This window comes from Ptiloglossa arizonensis, chromosome 2, assembly GCF_051014685.1.
Source record: "Ptiloglossa arizonensis isolate GNS036 chromosome 2, iyPtiAriz1_principal, whole genome shotgun sequence".
NCBI classification, from domain to species: domain Eukaryota; kingdom Metazoa; phylum Arthropoda; class Insecta; order Hymenoptera; family Colletidae; genus Ptiloglossa; species Ptiloglossa arizonensis.
Genome location: NC_135049.1, coordinates 29,114,753 through 29,133,829, shown reverse-complemented (window position 1 = coordinate 29,133,829; position 19,077 = coordinate 29,114,753). Strand labels below are relative to the sequence as shown.

General features: G+C 47.8%; 1 protein-coding gene across 1 annotated transcript in view; it reads left to right on the top strand.

The window, feature by feature from the left end:
• The window catches only part of Dpy (fibrillin-like protein dumpy), a 135,823-nt gene that overhangs the window by 66,583 nt on the left and 50,163 nt on the right, over positions 1-19,077 (top strand). Inside the window, 26 exon segments of the mRNA XM_076304764.1 lie at positions 191-976; positions 1,865-5,419; positions 6,209-6,352; positions 6,462-6,539; positions 7,003-7,185; positions 7,353-7,673; positions 7,782-8,162; positions 8,298-8,621; positions 8,703-9,008; positions 9,094-9,405; positions 9,481-9,795; positions 9,875-10,183; positions 10,267-10,599; positions 10,705-11,676; positions 11,794-12,126; positions 12,207-12,512; positions 12,586-12,915; positions 13,020-13,328; positions 13,411-13,725; positions 13,881-14,201; positions 14,267-14,896; positions 15,055-15,372; positions 15,453-15,764; positions 15,870-16,175; positions 16,252-16,569; positions 17,766-18,089. Coding sequence (XP_076160879.1) covers positions 191-976; positions 1,865-5,419; positions 6,209-6,352; positions 6,462-6,539; positions 7,003-7,185; positions 7,353-7,673; positions 7,782-8,162; positions 8,298-8,621; positions 8,703-9,008; positions 9,094-9,405; positions 9,481-9,795; positions 9,875-10,183; positions 10,267-10,599; positions 10,705-11,676; positions 11,794-12,126; positions 12,207-12,512; positions 12,586-12,915; positions 13,020-13,328; positions 13,411-13,725; positions 13,881-14,201; positions 14,267-14,896; positions 15,055-15,372; positions 15,453-15,764; positions 15,870-16,175; positions 16,252-16,569; positions 17,766-18,089 — 12,441 coding nt within the window.

Genomic DNA, 19,077 nt, shown 5'->3' with positions numbered 1-19,077 from the left:
TCTTTTTTTTTCCTGTCCCACCACCAACCACCCACCGTCGATCCACCAACTGTACTACACCACGTCCACGACACAACGACTCTAAATCGAATCGAATCAAACCAAAAAAAAAAAAAAAAAAAAAAAAAAAATAAAAAAAAAACCAACCAACAACCAACCATATAAATACAATACCTCGGGGGTGAGATAGAGCGCGAATGCACCAGTAACCTAGAGTGCCCCAATGAAAAAGCCTGCATAAATCTGCAATGCGTGGACCCGTGCGGTCTGCGCGGCGCCTGTGGGATCAACGCTCTCTGTCGTGTGGTTCTGCACAAGCCGCGGTGCTCCTGTCCGCAGTGCTATATCGGTATGCCCCGCACGGCCTGTCATCCAGATCCCAAATGCGACACGCTCAATCCCAGACCCACGCCGAGTATCGGTTGCTCGTACGATCACGACTGCCCGGAGAGCCTCGCCTGTAATTCGCGGACGGGCGAGTGCCGGGACCCGTGTCTAAGCTCCCGTTACGCCTGCGACGTGAACAAGAGATGCCAGGTGCGTAACCACGGGCCCACCTGCGTGTGCAAATACGGGTTCGTGGTGAACGAGGTCGGCGAGCTTACGTGCGCCCCGGACACGTTGACGTGCACGAGGGACTTCGATTGCCCGTCGAACGCCGCCTGCGTTAACGGGAAATGCCAAAACCCGTGCAACGTCCGTAAGAAACGGCCATGCCCGGCCGATAAAACCTGCGACGTCCTGGACCACCGTCCCGTCTGCATATGCACACAAAACTGCAATCCCTCCCTCTCCATTTGCCTGCGAGACAGTGGCTGCTCTCCAGACTTGGCGTGCCGCAACTATCGCTGCGTGGACCCATGCAGAAACTCCACCTGTCCGGCTGATGCCCCCTGTTACGTGGAGGAGCACAAGCCTATCTGCAAGTTCTGTCCCCCCGGCTTTGTGCCAGATACTAAATACGGATGCATGGAAGGTAAACACCATTTCTCACCACCTATCTCTCGCTATCTGTCTGTCACTGTATCTTCTCTCACTGTCTTAGCCGCCACCGACGATTACCGACAACTTTCTTCTTCTTCTTCTTCTTCTGTTTCTTTTTCTTTTTTTAAAAAAAATTTCATCTCTCACTGTCCTGCCGGGTATCTAACTACGAAACGAAATCTTGACTCGTGTGCTCTCTGCGCGCCTCACACCGAACATACCGATTGCTAGTATTTTCAGGTTTTTTCGCACGTTCGGACAGTGGTATCCGACACCCTCGAGTCTCCGCGACGTGTGTCTCGACGTTTTCCGCTCGGCGGTGACGTTATCGCGAACGATCACGTTGTCGGTTGAAAACACTCGAGTGTGCGCGTGTCCGTGCACCGAGAGTCTTGTTGCACCGAGAGGGTGTACGTTCTCTGGTCGTACGGTTTTCAAAAGTAGCAATTTCACGGTGTCGGAACGGAGAACCGATCGCGGTACGCGAGGGTGTTCCGCTGTCTGAACGAGAGAACGTTTCAGGTTCGAAAGCCACAGATACAACTCTTCACTCCCGAATATATACCTTATATACTTTCCCGCTCTACTCTGCCGACGTCCTCACTGTTCAAGGATTACTTTCTCCGTTACATCTGTCTCTGTAAAGATCTAATCAAGCGATACTTCCGAACGTTAGCTTACCTGTTATTGTGCGAGCATGCCGACTGATATCCTTAATTCGTAGACTACTATTGGAGTAAACAGTGTGATGGCGTAGCATAGTCTAACGAGATGAACGCTTGAAACGTTTTTCAGCCTTTTTTTTTTTTGTTTCTCTTGACTTAAGTCCTGCGTTCTTCGTACGATCATCTGTGTTTATATTGTATTGTATCCGCAGCAGTTCACCGCAACACGCCCAAGTATTTCTGCGAGTCCGACGGCGACTGCAACGACACAGAAGCCTGTGTCGATGGCTCCTGCGTTGATCCTTGCGTCAACCGGTGTTGGTCGGCAGTTGGGTGTCGGGTTAAAGCACACAGGCCAGTTTGTTGCGACGATCGCGACGATAGTTGCATCGACGTTCACACCGTGTCCACCTTTGAACATTCGACAACCGACACCGTTGAAACAACTACACAATCGAGCTCTAGCACATTGCCTTATACGTCTTCCGCAATTAGCGAGGGAACTTCGAGCGAATTTCTTACCGATACCACGAAAATCCCTGCTATCGAAGAAAGTACATCCACGTACGTGGAAACTAGTTCGACTTTGCCGACCATAGGTGTTTCGGAGTCTTTCGAGACCAGTACGGTATGGACAACGTTGACGTCGACATCCTCGGATTCCGTTGTGCTGGTAAATACAACTTCGGACGATAGGTTCTCCGGTTCGAGCTCCGTTGAGGTGTCCACCGTTACGGGCATTTTCTCCGAGAGCACAGAGTCCGTTGCAACGGTCGAGGGACTCGAATCGACCACTTCCGGGTCGTTCGAAACAACCACCGCTCCTTACGTTGTCAGTACGGAACAAGACACGGTCGTGTCGTCCATTGACTCGTCGACCGTGCAATCGGTTTCCGAGTCGACGAAACACGAAACGACGACTTCGTCGACGGAGACGGGATACACGACCGTGGTGAATACTCTAGACGTTACGACCGAATCGTGGCATCCTCGCGAAACGAGTACCACCACCGAAATGTCCGTAACGACCGAATCGGATAAGGTTGCGATAGTCACTCCGATAACGTACACCACTTCCTCGGTAAAAGATGTCGTTACGGTAACACCTGTATCGGTAGGTCAGTACACTACGGAAACACCGACGCAAGTTACAGAATGTTTAGACACAACCAATAGGAGGAATCTTTCGACAGAAAGTTCCGTCTTCGAAGAAAGTTTCACCGGTTCGCCAGTTACTTTGGACAGTATGAATTTAATGACAACCGAAAAAGTTACACTAATTACTGTGACTGCGCAGTACCCTACGGAGCAACAAGTTGTTACCGTGACCGCACAGTATCCCTTGGAACACGAAACAACCGTAGAACCGAAGACCGAGATACCCACGAGCGAACAATCGTTAACAACTGTACCGCATTCTACGGTACGGTTTCCGACAACGCAACAACATACCACGGAACAATTTTTAACGACCGAACAACCCACAACGACGGAACGATACACCACCGAACAGTCTTCGACTACCCAACAATACTTTACACAACAACCTTCAACAACCGAAGAATACGAAACGGTACAAGCTTTGACAACGGAACAACATACAACAGAACAACCTTCTACGACTGAACAGTATATCACAGTGCAAACGTCAACAACCGAACAATATTTCACCGAACAGTATTCAACAACTGAGCAATACTCAACCGAGTCGTTAGCAACTGTACAATACTCTACGGAACAATCTCCAACAACTCAAGAACGCACCACGAAACAATTTTCGACAACTGTGCAATACTCCACGAAACAACCTTCAACGACCGAACAATACTCCACGAAACAACCTTCAACGACGGAACAATACTCCACGAAACAACCTTCGACGACGGTACAATACTCCACAACCGAAGAATACTACACAGTACAAGCTCTAACGACAGAACAATCTTTAACAACCGAGCAACACTTTACGGAAAAACCTTCAACGACCGAGGAATATTACACAGTACCACCTGTAACAACAGAACATACCACGGAATCATTTTCAACAACTGAGCAATATACCACAAAACAACCTGCAATAACTACGCAATATACTACAATGGAACATACTACGGAATCATTTTCAACAACTGAGCAGTATACTACGCAACAACCTTCAATAACTACGCAATATACTACAACAGAACATAGGACAGAATCGTCTCCAACAACTGAGCAATACACCACAGAACAACCTGCAATAACTGCACAATATACTACAACGGAACATACTACAGAATCATCATCAACAACTGAGCAGTTTACTACACAACAACCTTTAATAACTAAGCAATATACTACAACAGAACATAGTACAGAACCATCTCCAACAACTGAGCAATACACCACAGAGCAACCTGCAATAACTGCACAATATACTACAACGGAACATACTACAGAATCATCTTCAACAACCGAGCAATATACCACACAACAACCTTCGATACCTACACAATATATTACAACGGAAAAACCTAGTACGGAACAATTTTTAACAACTGAACAATACTCCACGGAACAACCTTTAACGACGATACAGTACTCCACCGAACAATCTTCGACCACCGAGCAATACTTTACAGAAAAGCCCCCAACAACGGAAGAATACTATACAGTACAATCTCTGACAACGGAACGACATACAACGGAAGAATTTTCAACAACTGAACAATATTTCACCGAACAATCTTTAACAACTGAACAATACTCAACGAAAGAAGCATTGACAACAACGCAACAGTATACCACGGAACAACCTTTAACAACTGAACAATATTCAACAGTTCAATCTTCAACAACTGAACAATACACTACAGTACAATCTACAATAGCAGAACATACCACGGAACAACTGTCAACAACTGAACCGTACACTACGCATCAGTCTACAACAATTGAAAATCAATTTACAGAACAATTTCCAGTGACCGAACAATACACCACAATACAATCTTCAACAGCAGAACATACCACGGAACAACTATCAACAACTGAACCATACACCACGTATCAGTCAACAACAATTGGAAAATACTCCACGGAACAATTTCCAGTAACCGAACAATACACAACAGTACCCACGGAACAACTATCAACAACTGAACCGTACACCACGCATCAGTCAACAACAATTGAAAAACACTCCACAGAACAAGTTCCAGTGACCGAACAATACACCACAGTACAATCTTCAACAGCAGAACATACCACGGAACAACTATCAACAACTGAACCGTACACCACGCATCAGTCAACAACAATTGAAAAACACTCCACAGAACAAGTTCCAGTGACCGAACAATACACCACAGTACAATCTTCAACAGCAGAACATACCACGGAACAACTATCAACAACTGAACCGTACACCACGCATCAGTCAACAACAATTGAAACACACTCCACAGAACAAGTTCCAGTGACCGAACAATACACCACAGTACAATCTTCAACAACAGAACATACCACGGAAATATATTCCACAACTGAAACAACTTCCGACTTACATCCCACTCGAACGACACCGACATGTACCACAATTGATACAGGATGTTTTACGTGCGAGCAAACCACCGATGGTAAAGATTGTGAAACATATTTGAACGGGACGCGTTGTTGTAACGCCACCGTTCTCTGTTCAGATCAATCTAAATGTGATATAGGGAATCATCGGTCCGTGTGCTTCAACCTAACGGTCGACCAGAGTACACCCAATTGTAGCATACTCCCAGGTAAAGATCTCTTTTGTCGGGAGTTTTTTTGAATGTTCTCGTGTTTACCAAAATGTGTCTCCACAAAAGTTTTTCTCCAGTGTGACTTCATCGTATCCAGATGAAAATTGGAGGCAACCAATTCTGGAGAGTTGTTGCTTGGTTGACAGACCATTCAGCCGTATGGTATCAATCGAAAAATCACACCGGGTACGATACCGGATGACCATCACACGAGTAGAACATATTGACATAGAATTACAGTGCACTGCTGCAACTCAGTGCAGACATGGACCTGCTGCATTAGCGCTCTTTGCATGCTGTACATTAATTGTGCCTCTGCGCGATCTCTTCTCGCTTGTCTACTGTGTAACAATTGTAATTTTTCTGTGAGGTCCGCTCTTGAAGGAAATTCTCGATTTCAATGATCTCGATTATTTATTCGTTCGTCGAACTTTCCAGCATCGAACTAGACATTTCCTTTAAGAGCGGGCAAACTAACGACTATTTCTGGGCTTTACACATGTAACACGAAAACCATTATATGTTATAGGAAATAGGGGATTGTGTATATCATCTTCTGTGTTAATTATTGTATGTTTTTTTTTTTTCTTTTTTTTTTCTTCGAAGATTCTTGTTAAGACATATTATTTTGATACGTATTCTGGGAATATTCATTCAGTGAAATCATTAGAAGGAATCATAAATTGGATAAAATCACAACGAAGTTCACGATACAGTCAGATTTTTAGCATTAGAAATACGAAGGGCTGCGATTGTCCGGCTTCTAACATTCCATCGTTTCGTCAGATACCAAATGTTCAACGCACGACGACTGTCTTTCCCAATTGGCCTGTATAAACCAGCAGTGCTTGAACCCGTGCACTATCGAGAATCCATGCGACTTCGTCGAAGTTTGCCACGTTCAAGATCACAGACCAGTTTGCGTGAAAGGTAGAATATTAACCACAACATTAAACACCGCGATTAAACACCGCTACGCTGCGCGCATATTTTACAAAGAAAAAAACAAACTAATCGAACGTTTTCCAAATATCCCCAGACGTATTGAACCACACGGGTTGTCCTTACTGCCCAGCCGGAATGCAGTGCGATTCAACGACGAACACATGCGTGAAAGGTTTGTACACGATCGAGTACCTCGGTCTACCACGCGGTAGTAATATCTGTTCGCACGGTACCACGATCGACCCGATCTGTAAATATGTATCTATTGTACATACATACCTCGACGTTCAATTACGTACATTTAATTCAACGCACCTCGTTCGGACCTCTCCCCGCGATTTTATCTTCGATTCTCCGTACCTTGAACTATGAGCTGTCCATATTCGCCTTGAATACTCGAAGACCTCGTACCGGAGGATCTTCCACGCGTTTCGGTACACCGACCGATCGTTCGATCGCTCGAGCGTGCAATACCGGATCAACGTCGCGTACACACGTACACTATGTTTCATACATGCTGATCTGCCTCGAGAGGCGTCTCCGCACGCAATACCACGCAATTCGCGACTCTTTCTCGTTTCGTAACCGGTGCACACTGTCTCGGGGCTATACGGGCTTTCTCCATCTTTCCTTAGCGGGTTGCACTAGCGAGAAAGATTGCCCGCTGACCATGGCGTGCATCGTTGGAACGTGTCAGGAACCGTGCCTGGTGCGGAACCCGTGCGTGAGAAACGCGGTATGCGTGAACACGAATCACCGAGCGGAGTGTAGCTGCGACGAGGGCTACCACGGGAACGGATTCCTCTATTGTGCTCTGGGTAATTATACGTTTCGACGAGGGTGTAAGTCCGCGCGACATCGATTGACTTCTCAAGGTCGTAGGCTCTTCGCTACGGGGGGCTGGTGGTACCCTTGCGGGGTCGGTTGATTTCGTTTGCGCTCGACTTGTGTGTCCTCGGGAGTAATCGTTCGACAATTTTTACAGAGGACGAGGGCAAACACATTTGCCAATACAACGAGGACTGTCCAGTGAGCAAGTACTGCGATCGTCTCAACAGACAATGCATCGACCCTTGCCTGGAGTCCGGCTGCGGCAACAACGCGAACTGTCTGCCCGTGAATCATCAAGCGCAGTGCAAGTGCGTGCCAGGATACGAAGGGAATCCTCTCATCGGATGCACGAAACTGTCCTCGGACCCTTGCGTTCCGAATCCATGCGGCTTGGATGCGATGTGCGAGAACGACAACGGCAATCCTATCTGCTTCTGTCCGAAAGGTCTCACCGGGAATCCGTTCGAACAGTGCAGTAAGTGTTTCTCTGTGATGTCGAATCACAACACCTAGATCGATTATTGGTCTTCTCTGGGTCACGAATTTGACGATCGAAACTCGATTTCAACGCGATTAACATCAGTTCCAGACGGTGACTTGTGCCAGGGTAACCCTTGTGGAGTGAACTCTGGTTGCCGCGTGGTAGCAGGCCAAGTGAGGTGCTTCTGTCTGCCAGGATACGAAGGAAATCCTCCCCAAGCCCCCTGCACGCTACCCAACAGCCCCTGCGAGCCATCTCCGTGCGGACCCAACACTCAATGCACCGTTCTGTCCAATGGCCTCTCAAAATGCACCTGTTTACCCGGGTACATCGAGACACCCAACACTATCAGAGGGTGTGCACCCAAGTCGGATCAGTGTGATCCAAATCCGTGCGGGCTGGGTGCAAAATGCGACGCGAACAGAGTTCCACCTTGTTACTGCACCGATCTTATGGTCGGGAATCCTTATCAGAGCTGTGCAGGTTTGTGCGAAACGCTAGCGAAAAGAAAGATAAGAGATAGTTATGGTTTTAGGGCGAATCTACAACGCTCCGACTACTTGAAATTAATCAATTAAAATGTATGAGAGAAGCTGATCACTTCATGTTCACTTTCAGAACCACCACCCGACATGCACGATCCTTGCTTACTGATGCCCTGCGGCAAGAACGCCATCTGCATTTCCGAAGATGGGATCGCGAGATGCAAATGCATCCCACCGTACGTCGGCAATCCGTACATGGACGGCTGTGAGGCCGAATGCTTCGTGAACCAGGACTGTGAGAGTCAGCTGGCATGCTTCAATCAACACTGCAGAGATCCCTGCCCGGGTGTCTGCGGTGCCAATGCTAAGTGCGAGGTAGACGATCACGTTCCCGTCTGTTCTTGCCTGCCAGGATACACTGGGGATCCATTCGGTTCTTGCAAGATTGAAAAGTCTCGTGAGTCTTCTTAACAATTGGATTCTGTCGATGAATGGACGTTTTAAGTTGATAAACTGACGTTAAAATTGCCTCCTCCAGCACTCCCGGCTCAAAATCCTTGCATGCCATCGCCATGTGGACCGCACAGCATTTGTCGCGTGATGAACGACCGTGCGGTTTGCTCCTGCAGTCCAGGGTACCACGGCACACCGCCATCTTGTCGTCCGGAGTGTCTGGTTAGCTCCGAGTGCCCTGTACACTTAGCCTGCATTGGTCAGAAGTGTGGCGATCCTTGTCTCAGCTTGTGCGGTCAGAATGCTCTGTGTCAGGTGGTCAGTCACAATCCTATTTGCAGTTGTCCTCCCGAGTATACCGGTGATCCGTTTACCCAATGCGTCAAGGAAGGTAATGCATCGCAGTTTCAATAATTCTAAGGTGCATCAGGTGGTTGTCGACTCGAGGATTTATTTATCTTATCTATTTTCGTTAGTTGTACCGCTACCAGGGCCGAAGAATCCTTGCGTCCCTGCACCCTGCGGCCCGAATGCGGACTGTCGAGTGCAGGAGGATCATCCAGTTTGCACTTGTATCAGTGGAATGTTCGGAGCACCACCGAATTGCAGACCAGAGTGCTTGATTCATCAAGACTGTCCAAACTATCTCGCCTGTGTCCAGAAGAAGTGCGTGGATCCATGTGCCGGGTCCTGTGGATTCAACACCAACTGCACTGTACAGAACCATCGTCCTATGTGCCAATGTTACGTGGGATACGAAGGGGATCCATTTTCCGGATGTAGCAAGGGTACGATTCTTGATCGAAAAACTCCATAGGTTTTCTCAATTTTGCAGAGTGTAATATTTATCATTTGTCCGATAGATTCTTTCCCGGTGTCATTACCATGCGACCCCTCACCATGTGGCGCGAACGCGGTCTGCAAGGAACGCAACGGAGCTGGTTCCTGCAGCTGCTTACCCGACTACACCGGGGATCCTTACGCAGGATGTAGGCCAGAGTGCGTACAGAACTCTGACTGTGTTCATACGAAGGCTTGCATAAACAACAAGTGCAAGGACCCGTGCGTAGGTGCGTGTGGCATAAACGCACAGTGTCAAGTGATCAATCATCAGCCTTCGTGCAGTTGTCTGTCTGGATACACGGGAGATCCTCTTCAGTCCTGTCATATATCACCTGGTAAATTGTCTTTTTAATACGTGGAAATATTATTTTATTATAGACCATTTGGAACTTTGACCCTGTATTTCCGTTTCAGTAACACCACTACCAGGTGATCCATGCCAACCATCTCCTTGCGGTCCATACAGCAACTGCCGCGTAATTGACAACCATGCAGTCTGTTCTTGTCAACCGGATTACGTCGGCAGTCCACCACAGTGTCGACCAGAGTGCGTGGTTAGCACCGACTGCACTCAGAACACGGCGTGCATCAATCAAAAGTGCAGGGATCCATGTGTAAGCACGTGCGGTCAGAACGCCGACTGTCAGGTCATCAATCACAATCCAGTCTGTAGCTGCACGTCCGGATACACCGGTGATCCCTTCTTTGGATGCGTGAAAGAACGTGAGAATTGATTTTGAACTAGCCACTTATAATCTACTAGATTGTAACGCGTTGTAACAATCATTTTTGAATTTTTTTCAAAGCGGAAAGCAAACAGCCTGGAGTGGAGCCAAGTGGTAACCCATGCATTCCATCACCCTGTGGACCAAACTCACAGTGTCGCGTCATAGACGGCTTCCCTGCGTGCTCTTGTCTACCCAATTACGTGGGCAGAGCTCCGAATTGTCGTCCAGAATGTGTCATCAACGAAGGTTGCCCTGGAAACCTCGCCTGTCAGAACGAACAGTGCGTGGATCCTTGTCCAGGTTCCTGTGGCGTGAACACCTACTGCAATGTTGTGAAGCACAACCCCGTTTGTATCTGCAACGCTGGGTACACTGGAGATCCGTTCACCGAGTGCACATTGATAATGGAAGGTACACAATACCCGCTTGAAACTAACAGAAACCTATAAAGACCCTAGACGCTAAGTTGAACAAGTTTATATGACTTGTGGTAATCTTCCAATTCTTCTTTTTTAGTACCTACCACAACCGAACAACCCCGTACACCATGTAACCCGTCTCCCTGCGGTGCAAACGCCATCTGCAATGAGAGAAACGGTGCAGGATCTTGCACCTGTTTACCAGAGTACATTGGTGACCCGTACACGGGCTGCAGACCCGAATGCGTCACGAACACGGACTGTGAACGCGACAAGGCTTGCCTCAACAACAAGTGCGTCAACCCTTGTCCCAACACCTGTGGTCATGGAGCCACCTGTCGAGTGGTCAATCATACACCATCTTGTTCCTGTTTACCTGGCTACACTGGAGATCCGTTCAACACTTGCACGGGAATAGAAGTGACTCCTGAACCGATACCCGTAAATCCTTGCGAACCTTCACCCTGTGGACCCAACAGCAATTGCCGCGTGCACAACGAACACGCAGTGTGCCTATGTCAGCCAGGATTCGTTGGAATACCACCCACTTGTCGTCCAGAGTGCATCGTCAGCTCGGAGTGTCCTCAGAACAAGGCGTGCATTGAGAACAAGTGCGCAGATCCTTGTCCAGGCTCCTGTGGATTGAACACCAAGTGTCTTACCGTCAACCACAATCCCATTTGCACTTGTGCTACGAGTTACACGGGCAATCCTCTCGTTCATTGTACAAGGTTCAATGTCACTCAACCACCCACGAAAGGAACCGAAAATCCGTGCTCCCCTAATCCTTGCGGGCCGAATTCTCAGTGCAGAGTGATTGGTTCTCAACCTGCTTGCTCTTGTCTCTTGAACTTCATCGGACGTCCCCCGAATTGTAGACCCGAGTGCACCGATAATTCCGACTGCTTCCACTCAGCGGCTTGCGTGGATCAAAGATGCAAGAATCCTTGTCCAGGAGCTTGCGGCGAGCTGGCCAGGTGTACCGTTCAAAATCACCTACCAATTTGTACTTGCCCCGAGGGCTACGAAGGAGACGCTGCCGTTCGCTGTGTTCTGGCACCTCCTCCGAGTAAGTCCTAGTTTTACTTGTACATACCTTTAAAAACACAAGTTCCATACATTTAGGAGATTCTTAGCCCAAAGACTTTAAAGTTGAAGCTAATTCGTTTGATTCTCGTTTGTTCAGCAACTGACATCAGCGTGGCCAATCCATGTTCACCGAATCCATGCGGTCCAAATGCTCAGTGTCGCGAGAGAAACGGAGCTGGAGCGTGTGCCTGTCCCCCAGACCTTATCGGAGACCCCTACGACAACGAAAAGGGATGTCACAGAGAATGCGAATCGAACAACGACTGTGCTCCACAATTGGCTTGCGTTGGATTCAAGTGTTCCGATCCCTGTCCAAGCACCTGCGGCATGCTGTCCATTTGCAATGTCCAACAACACGTTCCCGTGTGCACCTGTCCTGCTGGATACACAGGGGACCCGTATTTTGCCTGTGAAGTTAAAGAAGTTGTCAGTAAGTGTCATTTTATATTTTCGGCGTTAATACTGAGTGAATCCAATTCCAATTGTATGTTAACATAAATGAATCTTTAGGAGTGCCACCATCAGATCCATGTTCACCGTCACCTTGCGGACCCAATAGCAAGTGTCGCAAGGTGAATGGCCAGGCGGTCTGTACTTGTCTACCAGAGTACAGGGGAATTCCACCAAATTGCAGACCAGAATGTGTAGTGAACGCTGAGTGTCCAACTCACCTTGCATGTTTGAACAAGAAATGTACGGATCCATGCCCAAATACTTGTGGATTGAGAGCACAGTGTACCACCAAGAATCACAATCCAATTTGCACGTGTCCTGTGGGCTTCACGGGTGATCCGTTCACTCAGTGTTCGCCTATTGGTAAGACTGTTGCTCTAATTTTCTCAATATTAATTATTGTTCGTGTTCAAGTAATCTCACTTTCGCTTTGCAGTTTACGACGTCACCTCAACCACAGAACGACCACCATCTTGTACACCGTCACCCTGCGGTCCAAACTCTTTGTGCCAGATCATATCCGGAAACCCAGCATGCTCTTGTTTACCGAATTACATCGGTGTTCCCCCAGAGTGCAGGCCAGAGTGCATCTTGAGCTCCGAATGCAAGAGTCATCTCGCGTGCGTGAATCAAAAGTGTCAGGATCCTTGTCCAGGTTCCTGCGGGGTCAACGCTCAGTGCCATGTCTTGAATCACATACCAGTTTGTACCTGCATGGAGAGCTTCACTGGAGATCCTTTCACGCAGTGTACAATCATTCCTCCGAGTAAGCAAGCGTTGCAAATATTTTTTCCTTAAATATCGCTACGATATAATCTTAATTCAATGATCTTTCAACATATTTCTACACATTTCTAAATTATTTTTCAGCCACGTTACCACCAGTGAGCGACCCGTGCAGTCCATCGCCCTGTGGACCGAACGCTATATGCAAAAACGGTGACTGCGAATGTCTACCAGAGTACATAGGCAATCCATACGAGGCCTGTCGTCCAGAATGCGTCCTGAACATAGAATGTCCACGCGACAAGACGTGCCTGCGAAACAAATGTAAGGATCCTTGTCCCGGAACATGTGGTCAGAATGCTGTCTGCGACGTAGTGAATCACATACCTAGCTGCTCTTGTTCACCTGGATACGTTGGGGATCCGTTCGTCAGTTGTCGTATTCAGCCTCAAAGTAACTATCGTTCCCATAAAATATCTAGTACGTCGATTCCATTCGTCTATCCTGATCTCTTACACTAATGAACACGTTACAGTTCCACATGCCTCCAAGGATCCATGTTCACCGGTATCACCATGCGGGCCGAACAGTCAGTGTCGCAACGTGGAAGACCACGCTGTGTGCTCTTGCCTTCAGGGATACCTCGGTTCTCCGCCGTCGTGTAGACCAGAGTGTGTCGTGAGCTCGGAGTGCTCACCAACTCATGCCTGCGTGAACAAGAAGTGTACGGATCCTTGTTTGGGATCCTGCGGCTTGAACGCGAGATGCGAGGTTATCAATCATTCGCCAATCTGTAGCTGTTTACCTGGTCAAACTGGAGATCCGTTCAAGAGTTGTTACGATCTTCCTGGTAAGGAAATGCCTTTGAACTAAGATATAAGAAATATAAAGAAATATTTAAACTGTAAATTGTGTGTTTACATCCACTGAATCGTCTCGTTAGACAGACTATAAACACTTGAACGCCAGGATCTAATAAAAATCTATATCGTACAATTTTTGCAGACGTACCAGATGGCAAAGAATCTGGAGATCCTTGCAATCCATCACCCTGCGGACCGAATGCCCAGTGTCAAGACGCGAACGGTTACCCATCGTGTTCTTGCCTCCCTACGTACATAGGCACACCACCATCTTGTCGTCCAGAGTGTTTGATCAATCCTGACTGTCCATCCGACAAGGCGTGTATCAATTCGAAGTGCACGGATCCCTGTCCAGGTTCCTGTGCAGAAAATGCAAAGTGCATCGTCATCAACCACGCTGTCGTGTGTTTGTGCTCGACTGGTTACACAGGGAATCCTTTTGTTCAGTGTATTAAACTGGAAGGTACGTCGTCGCTTGTCCTTAAATAGTAAAGATCTAAAATTTCTAAACTCATCTCCACGTTCCAGAGGAAGCTATCAATCCGTGCGAACCCTCGCCATGTGGCCCAAATGCTATCTGCCAGCAACGCGACAACGTAGGCGCGTGCATCTGCATCGACGACTACCATGGCAATCCCTACGAAGGATGTCAACCGGAGTGCATTCTCAGCTCCGACTGTCCGACGAACAAGGCCTGCGTTCGCTACAAATGCGAGGATCCCTGTCCAGGCATATGCGGCATCCAGGCTCAGTGTTCGGTGATCAATCACATCCCCACCTGCACTTGTCAACCTGGCTACATGGGAGACCCATTCACGATATGCACCACGCCGGTATTCACGAATACGGAACCCACCGTCACGGATCCGTGCAGTCCATCGCCCTGTGGACCGAACAGTTTGTGTCGAGCTGTCAACGATCAGGCAGTCTGCACTTGCCAAGAGTCCTACATCGGTTCACCGCCGAACTGTAGGCCCGAGTGTGTCGTGAACTCCGAATGCCCTCAGAACAGGGCGTGTTACAAATACAAATGCACCGACCCTTGCCCAGGAACCTGTGGAGTGGGAGCCAATTGTCGGGTGATCAATCACAATCCTCTGTGCAGCTGCTCGCAAGGGACCACAGGAGATCCTTTCTCCAGATGTTATCCACCGACAGGTAAGCTTGGGAAATTTGAATCCACCCAAATTAAATTGTAGAAGATTTACCGGTGATCTTGACCACTTGATTTTGTTCCCAGCGTAATAGATACTTCGCATACTTCTAATCACTGTACGTATTTTGGAATCGATGTTCAATTATCGTTCTTCTTTCAGTGGGACCGGTTCCACCTATCGGTGATCCTTGCACACCAAGTCCGTGCGGTTTGTACGCAGAGTGCAGGACGATCGGCGATCAAGCAGCTTGCTCCTGCCTGAAGAACTACATAGGCCTACCACCCAATTGTCGACCCGAGTGCGTCGTCAACACGGATTGTCCATCGAATCAAGCGTGCATCTCTGAGAAGTGTCGAGATCCTTGCGTTGGATCGTGTGGACAGAACGTGGATTGTCGCGTGCAAAACCATATTCCTGTTTGCCTTTGTCAAGCGGGATACACCGGCGATCCTTTCACGCTGTGTACACTGATAAGAGGTACCTGTTCAACTCTAATCTCGCCTATCGTTTCTGAGCTATAAGAATAAATTTCACATTGTACACCTTGCATTTAACAGAACAACCGAAAACACCCGAAGATCTGTGCAACCCATCTCCGTGTGGACCCAATGCAGAGTGCGACGAAGGTAACTGCAAATGTCTCCCGAATTACTTTGGCGATCCCTTCTCGTATTGCCGCCCCGAGTGCACTATGAACTCGGAATGCTCTCGAGTGAAGGCATGCGTGAATCATTACTGCGTGGATCCTTGTATCGGCACCTGCGGGACCAGTGCACGTTGCGACGTGGTTAATCACATCCCCATGTGTAGCTGCCCCTCTGGTTACACCGGGGATCCATTTACCCTTTGTCGACAACACATGCCAGAAGGTTAGCTTATTTTTGTGATAACAATTCGATTCTGCATCCTGCAGCGTTTGAATTTTTCACTCGGAACACAGTTTACAATATCTAAGATACGTTCAACGTTTCCAGAGCCCAGAAAGCAACCGTGCACACCGTCTCCTTGCGGAGCGAACAGCGTCTGTAAAGTGGTAAACGATCATGCGGTGTGCTCGTGTCAGCCTGGACTTATAGGCAGTCCACCAGCCTGTAGACCAGCCTGTGTGATCAGCGCCGATTGTCCTCAGACATTGGCTTGTCTGGACAATAAATGTCAGGACCCGTGTCCAGGCACATGCGGTCAGGACTCCAACTGTCACGTGATCAATCACAATCCTATCTGCATCTGCTACGATGGATACACCGGGGATCCATTCACCAGGTGTTATCCCATGCCCAGTAAGTTGTTCTATTTTCAAACTCGGACAAGTATCCTGTAAACTTGAAAGTCTAACAAATACACTTTATCGCACAGGGGTGCCGCCAAAGCCTACGAACCCGTGCCAACCGTCTCCCTGTGGACCCAACGCGGAGTGCCAAGTGAGAGGCGACAGTCCAGCCTGTTCCTGCGTACCGAATTACATCGGTGTACCACCGAATTGCAGACCCGAGTGCACGATCAATCCCGAGTGTCCGCCGCATTTGGCGTGTATGCAACAAAAGTGTCGCGACCCGTGTGTCGGTTTGTGCGGTTCGAACGCTCAGTGTTCGGTAGTGAACCACCATGCGGTGTGCGCGTGCGCCGAAGGTTACACGGGAAATCCGTTCAGCGTCTGCGAGTTGGCCGCCAAGGGTGAGTGAACCGCTAAGATACTTGCTGTCGTATTTACTTTTTCTCTCTTTGTTTCGTTGCAAACATTGATCGCCGTTTGCATGCGGGCGACCCAAGGTAAGTGCTTGTACCTTCGATCACGATCATCGAGCTCCTCCTAACCATAATCGCGCCATAATCTCGCGAACGAGGAGCAACGAGATACCCTAACCCCCGTACGCAGTTTGCGAGAGGCCCTAACAAAACCGACGACAAAGCGTCACCTTGGTGGCGGGGCCTTGAGAATTACCGTATTGCACTCACGTACGAATGAACATTCGATAACAACGAATCATCCAACCCGATCAACCCACCATGCAATTAACGAGACACCATCGAGAAGAGCACGCCTTCATTACCCCTGTGCGTACTACCCTGAGCATAACCACGAACGAGATACAATCAGGACATAAAACGGTGGCGGGGCCTATGGGAGCATAGGCTCTTTATTGCACTCACCCCCTGACAGATACTCGATAACCAAAAAAAAAAGAAAAAAAAAACAAACCGTACACACCTACGTAGGAAGAGTATTGCACGCATTGACCCGCAACCCAACCAAGCATATCGCTTCGAGACCCATCATTGTTCAACGTACCGCCCTAAATCTGCAACGTTCGATGAGAACTTTAGGAACGCTTCTGCTCCCCTGCGTCCTTGCGTCGAATACCCAGCCCACAGTAAAAGATACTGGACACGGAAGCATTAACCCGCAAATAATACAAATACCCCCGTTATATAGATTTAGACACGCTTACAGGTACATGTACCCTGGCCCTGAAAACACGCTTACGCATTGAAAGGTACTTCGTCCCCTTAACATCCCCTAATGAAACCCCCTCTCTTAACCACAGACCACACGGATTGCAAGTAACTGTCCGATAGAGAGACCCTACACGCACCGCTCCACGACCCGTGACACCCTAACATAATCGTTAACGCGAGACCCCTCCCTAACGATCACGTGTAAAACGTCCCCTGCTGAAGGATCCGAGTCGTCCCAAAGATCAGCTTCCGCTTTGAAAATCATTCGTCGCAACATCGCACGAAAGCTGATCACGTACCGAAGATGATAATAATTCATATACCGCTGCACGAGCTTTCGTATACGAGACCGTAGCCGGTTGCATGATCGAGATTTAATGTCGTTTAAGTGACCCTGTTTCTTTTTCCATCAGATGTACCCCTAGACCTTAGGAAACCATGCGAGCCGTCCCCGTGCGGGGCGAACGCGATCTGTCGCGAAAGCAACGGCGTTGGTTCCTGTTCCTGTCCAACGGACTACGTAGGCGACCCGTACCAAGGATGCAGACCCGAATGTACCCAAAATTCCGATTGCGCCAAGACGATGGCATGCACGGGCCTGAGGTGCAGGGACCCATGCCCAGGAACTTGCGGACTCCAAGCCCGATGCGAAATGATCAATCATATACCAGTTTGTTCGTGCAACACTGGATACACGGGCAATCCGTTCACGTATTGTTCCCCGGTCCTGTTCGAGCGTAAGCCTCCATTTTCTTACCAATCAACGCCCGAAAATGCCCTGCAAAATGCACCGAGTGAGGTATTTAAGACTACTCGGGTAAAACGTCTTCGAAGTTGTTCCCTCCTCCGAGAACGATTTAATACGATATCCGTAAGGCGGATAAGGATAATTCAAGGTCAATTTTATTATAGAAGAAGTGGATGCGAGGATAATTCAAGGTCGATTCTATCTCACCGATGTGTTCTTTTTTATTTACTTTCTAACGGAATTGATGGACGCGAGTAGATGCAAGGAAAGTTCAAGGTCGATTCTATTTCACCGATGTGTTCTTTTCTATTTACTTTTTAACGGAGTTGGTAGATGCAAGGAAAGTTCAAGGTCAAATCTCTCTTACCGATGTGTCCTTTTCTATTTACTTTCTAACAGAGTTGGTAAACGCGAGTAGATGCAAAGAAAGTTCAAGGTCAGATCTCTCTTACCGATGTGTCCTTTTCTATTTACTTTCTAACAGAGTTGGTAAACGTGAGTAGATGAAAGGAAAGTTCAAGGTCGATTCTATCTCACCGATGTGTTCTTTTTTATTTACTTTCTAACAGAGTTGGTAAACGCGAGTAGATACAAGGAAAGTTCAAGCTCAATTCCATCTCACTGATGTATTATTCTTTTCTATTTATTGGGTTATCCGGAAAGTCATTTCGTTTTCCAAAATGGAGGATATATAATTTAATAAAATGTTTATACACTCTAAAAAAATCCTTATTTCATTTTCACCAAAAGAAACGAAACGACTTTCCGAACAACCCAAATTGTTCTAGTTGAAAGTACTTTCTAACAGAGTTGGTCACGAAGTTGAGTAATTTTTAACGACCTTGAATCATCTCCAAAGACCCAATCGTGGAAAATAACAACAGTTATTGACCTTGAAGTGTCCTTGACGCTTCCATTTAGAACCTACCAGATGGTTCTTTAAATATATCAGGATTGTTCAGGTGGCCCGTTTTAAG